We start from the raw sequence: 5,073 nt of genomic DNA on the forward strand, positions 1-5,073 counted from the left end.
TTTGTTTATCAGCTCGCGCACATCAGCTATACAGGCGTTAATACTGAATGTTTAACATTATATTCATTGCATACATATACTTCGTAGACATCCTTAATCTCTAATAACTCCATTCTGCTGTCTGTTGTTCTGTTGTCGGTGTTTCATTGTCTGAATATGACGCTTATCACGTGCTGTGTGGTATCGGCGTTTGGTATCGGGGCATTTTAACAAGTACGAGTACAAGAGCTCAGTATAGGGCCCGATACCGATACTGCATCGATGCATCCCTATTGTTAATATTAGTGTTGCTGCTGATGCTTTAAATAAAATGTGTTCTGTTATAACATTCCAGTTGAAAAATTCAATAAAATACGATGTTTTGTTTATTATATTCCAATATTCCAGAGAATATTATTCAGTGAATTAACATTATCCAGTGAATTATTCTTCACTCTTTAGCCTATTAAACATCTTATAAACCTACTAAAACTGTAGTTTAAAATGAAGTTGATATGACTCCTTTCCTTTATTTATTTTCTCCATTTGAAAACATTAGACATTCTACATTTATTTTGCTTATTAGTGTTGCTGCTGATGCTTTTTATAAATATTTTTAAATGTTTTTATTGTTGTAATATGAAGATTAAATTTAACATGAAAGACTGCTAATTTTCAACACTTAAAAAAAAAAGATGACTGAAAGGAGGAAAAACCAAAGTGAAGTATGTTCTTACTTCACTCAGTCATTTATTTACTTTATAACAGTAAATAAATATCGGTTATCGGGCACATAAACATGCAAATAATTATTTTTATTAAAAAAATATATATATCGGTCGATCACTAGTAATATCATTGTTATATTCATGTTTATTAATGTTTGTTCATTAATGCATAACACATTTGCATTCAGTGTCATTTGCAGGTAAACATTTTTTTTCTGTTTTTAGTGTTCAAGTGTTTAAATTAACCTCAAATCACAAACCCACTGTAGTTCTTACATTAAGCCCAGTTTGGGAAACCCTTGATTTAATGTAGTTTTTAATGCAGTTTATGATGCTAATATTGAAAAATTGAATATTTTCTTTCTCTTTGCTTTATTTATATCAATATGGTACATTTAATTGTCAGTTTAAAACAGGAAATCATGGTGTACTACATTCATATCAGTGTCGGTTGCATTGCTTCGCTGCCATTCACAAATTCTCTCTCGTGGTTTCATGGGATAGTAAAGTGTCCATTGGTTGTGCACTTCAGAATCTCACTGGAAGTCATAGGTTATCCAGGTACATTTTGCCTATGGTGAATTCAGACTACTCTCTTCACATAGCAGAATAATCTGCTTTATATTGGGGAAGTATGTAGATGCAAGCCAATGACTCGCATATTAAGTGAATTGCCACCACCTACTGTTCATTTAGTTTAAGTAACATTTCATTTTTTTCAAGTCAAACACACACACACATCCACACACAAACACACACACACACAAATCGAATTATCATTATTGTCGAAATCCCAGAAATCCTACAAATTGTTTGTCAGTATTGCACAGTGCCATGTTCAGCACAATAACTCACCGAAACACGCATGCACACACCTTATCTGAGAGTTGCAGGTGTGCAGACCGAACAGTTGTTTTTTTGCCGGGTTGTTATGTTATACTTCACCAAATTTAATAACTTTATGAAGCACCTAACAATCCCTCAGGGCCTAACACACAACCCTAATAAGGCTAATGACAGGCCGTCTGGATTACAGCGCATGAGCTTGTTTAGCATGTTGAGGTGCACAAGCACACACAGACTGTAATGTGGTACATGGAGGAGGAGTTTTTGAGGGCCGAACATTTGGTCTCAGGAACCAGATTGGATAAAAACTACTTTTCTGTTTGGAAATGTATAAGTGTATGTTGGTCTAAAGCAGGCTTTAGGTGTTTGAATGGCTGTTGCAGGCACTTTTCTGTGTCCCCTGATGGTTAACACGTAATGTTGGACCACTGGAGTTTAAGTGATTAGGATGGAGAGGTCGTCCCCACAGCATCGAAAGGGTCACGGTGAGTTTTAACCTCACTTTATTCTTCAGTGCATCTGGCTGTGGTCTCCAAAATAAGTGCCTCTGGGTTGTTGGCTAGTTTTCTGTAGCTGTGTGATTTAATTCAGAAATGTGAAGAGCGATTTAAATAATTCATATTGATGTGCGTTAGATCCTGTATATCAGGGTTTTTCGAACATTGCTGCCACAAATCACCAAATATGATGACCTCCTTGCAATCAACCCCCTTCTGAGAATATTCAGTGAAAAATAAGTAAATAGGAGTAAAACATAATGAAACCATATGGTACTAATGTCAGATATATATTTGTTCTTTCTAATTTCTTCCACGGACCCCATAGCACAGATTTTATGAATCTCCAAATGTGATGGTCCCCTTGCCAGGGGCCCTGCATAAAGACAGCTATATGTTTTCAAGTATAAGTTTCAAGTCAAGTAAAAGTATTAAAAAATGTGTGAAATATTACCTAGAGAATATTTAGTTTCTGTCTTACATAAAATGTGTTTTTTTTCTACCCACCATCATAGTACTTTTAGATGTATAAACATGAAGAGAAACTTGTTAATTTTAAAATTGTTTGGTGTAGGATAAAATAATTTTCATGATCAGTCTTTAGAAGAAACGGTAATAACAAATTCGGTAGATTTTACATTTATTTTTTATGTATATTTATTATTTTATTTATGCACTATTTTTCTCTGATATATTTCCCGGACCCCATTTTGAAAACCCCTGCTGTGGATGGACACTGCAATCTCAAGATATACAGCACATTTCAAACATATAAGACTGAATGTGTGTACATACTTGAGTGTGGATTGAGACTAATGTGTTTAATAGCTGACTGCTGAACTAGCTGATACAGAAGCGCAGCGCTGCTTATGACAGGAAGGGTTTAGTGAGAATTTGACCTTTGAACCCTGAAACTAATGTCAGTCAGTGAGGAATGTTATTCATACATTTGTTTGTTTGTTGGGTGAAAGAGAGGAAAAGTGTAAGAGTTGAAAGAGAGGCATAAACAGGATTGGTAGAAGAAGAGAAGGAGAAGTGTAAGTGGAGGTAGACTGTGGGATTGTGGGTAGAAGCCAAAGAACCGCTAAGAACAATGAGCTGTATTCAGCCAAACACACACACAGCTACAGCACAGAAAACATTTCCTTCCCCACACACACAATTCACATATGCTATTTATTCATACAGCAGATGCTTCTATCTAAAGGCTTTTTACTACATAGATCTGAACATCTTAAACTGAATGATTTGAGATTAAAACAAAGCTGGGAACATGTTAAATGATAGTTCACCTTAAAATAAAAATTCTGTCATCTGCTCACCCTCATGTTACTCCAAACCTGTATGACTTTCTTCTTCTTTAGAAGACAAAATAAGATATTTTGAAGAATATTGGTAATCAAGCAGCTTTGGTTATCATTGACATCCATTGAATTGGGGGGAAAAAAACACTGAAACATTTCTCAAAATATCTTCTTGCACATTGCACAGAAGAAAAAGTCATACAGGATTCGAATGACATGAGGTGAATAAATTACAGAATTTTTAGGGTGTACTGTTCCTTTAACAGCATGAGTGGGCGTGATCGGTTTCTCTTTAAACAGATGTGTAAATTCATGAAGAATCTGTCGTGTACTGTACATGTACCATAAATATCCATAACTCCAGAGCAGCTTGTTCACAAATGCACTTATATTCTTCAGGAACATAGTGATACTCTGTGGAAAGGGTGGAGACTCTTCAGAAGCTCCTCTGAAGAACACAGGCACTCTTCAGAAATGCACAGACACTCTTCGAAGTGCAGTCTTTTGCAACACTGAGACTTTTCAGAAACACAGAGGCTCCTTAGTCCGTTTCTCAACAGTCACAGTGTTATCCTGGTGAGCCTCTGGATATGTCTGTGACCTTTCACTTTCATCAGTGATACAAAGATGTCATAGAATTATCAAAAATGTACCCTAGCACATTGAGAAATATACCAGAAGACCTCTTGAAACAGTCAATGGAGTGGCCTCGTTTGCTTTCAACCTAAACCACTTCAGAAACACTGAAGACACAAAAGGCTTTGTTAAGGATCCAATCAGTAGAATTTGACTTTTGTTCACTTGGAAGTTGATGCAGATTTAAAAGATGCAAATATTGAAGAAGTGTGGACTATGACAGCACAAAATTTTAAGGTCATTTCTTCTTTTTTTTTTTGTTTTGTATAATTTTGCTTTAGTTAATGCATTAAATATCATTAACTAACCTTACATTTTTTTTTACAACATTTATTAATCTAGGTTTATATTCATTTATAAATATACTGTTTATTGTTAATTCATATTTGTTCATAATAGATTAGCTGTTCACTTTGGGGGAGTGTAGGGAGGCAGATAATTTTTGTAACCATAACTGTACAAAAGTGTACAAAAAGAATTTGCTGTTGATTGGCTCTTGTAGGCTGGAGTGTTTAACACCCTGTGTTTTTTACACAATCCAAAAAAAGTCTCACACTGGCAAATTTTTCAGGAGTCTCTCTTTTGTCTGTCATCTCCAAGTTTTGTGCAGCAGTAGTAGCAACACTAGTAGTAGTAACACTGTTTGTCCATCATTATATTATATTTAGGGCTGGGCAAGTTAATGCGTTATTGCGTTAACGCATTAATTGATTAACGCCGACAATTATTTTATCGCGCATTAACGCAGTTTTTTTATTATTGTGAAAGTCCGTTGCTCACAGACAAACCATGGGTCACAGGAGGGGTGGGATGTTGATCAGTACTGGCTTGGGATGGGTGTCATCACGTGTCTCAACCAATGAGAGCATTTGGGGTGGGCCTAAGACTGCAGCAGCGCTCACATGAATGATCAAATGAAAGTGTTCAAACAGGTAAGTTTCATTTTAATTTTTAATATTTTGATCAGTGTTTCCCATACATTGATTTATTTGTGGCGGCCTGCCACAATATCAAAACTGACCGCCACAAATGGTTCAAAACTTCGTTGAATAAACATGAGCACTGCATGTGTCAAAGTCGAAA

General features: G+C 35.7%; 1 protein-coding gene across 3 annotated transcripts in view; it reads left to right on the forward strand.

The window, feature by feature from the left end:
• Positions 1-5,073, forward strand: part of LOC107746344 (stAR-related lipid transfer protein 13-like) — a 58,313-nt gene that overhangs the window by 9,065 nt on the left and 44,175 nt on the right. The window contains exon 1 of one of the 3 annotated variants that reach the window (XM_016560500.1): positions 1,931-2,038. The exons of the other annotated variants lie outside the window; for them this stretch is intronic. Within the exon in view, the coding sequence (XP_016415986.1) occupies positions 2,002-2,038 (37 nt within the window). The 5' untranslated portion in view covers positions 1,931-2,001. Of the gene's footprint in view, positions 1-1,930; positions 2,039-5,073 lie in introns of those variants that run through there. 3 annotated transcript variants of the gene reach the window in all.

Source organism: Sinocyclocheilus rhinocerous, unplaced genomic scaffold, assembly GCF_001515625.1.
Source record: "Sinocyclocheilus rhinocerous isolate Xijiao unplaced genomic scaffold, SAMN03320098_v1.1 scaffold77, whole genome shotgun sequence".
NCBI classification, from domain to species: Eukaryota; Metazoa; Chordata; class Actinopteri; order Cypriniformes; family Cyprinidae; genus Sinocyclocheilus; species Sinocyclocheilus rhinocerous.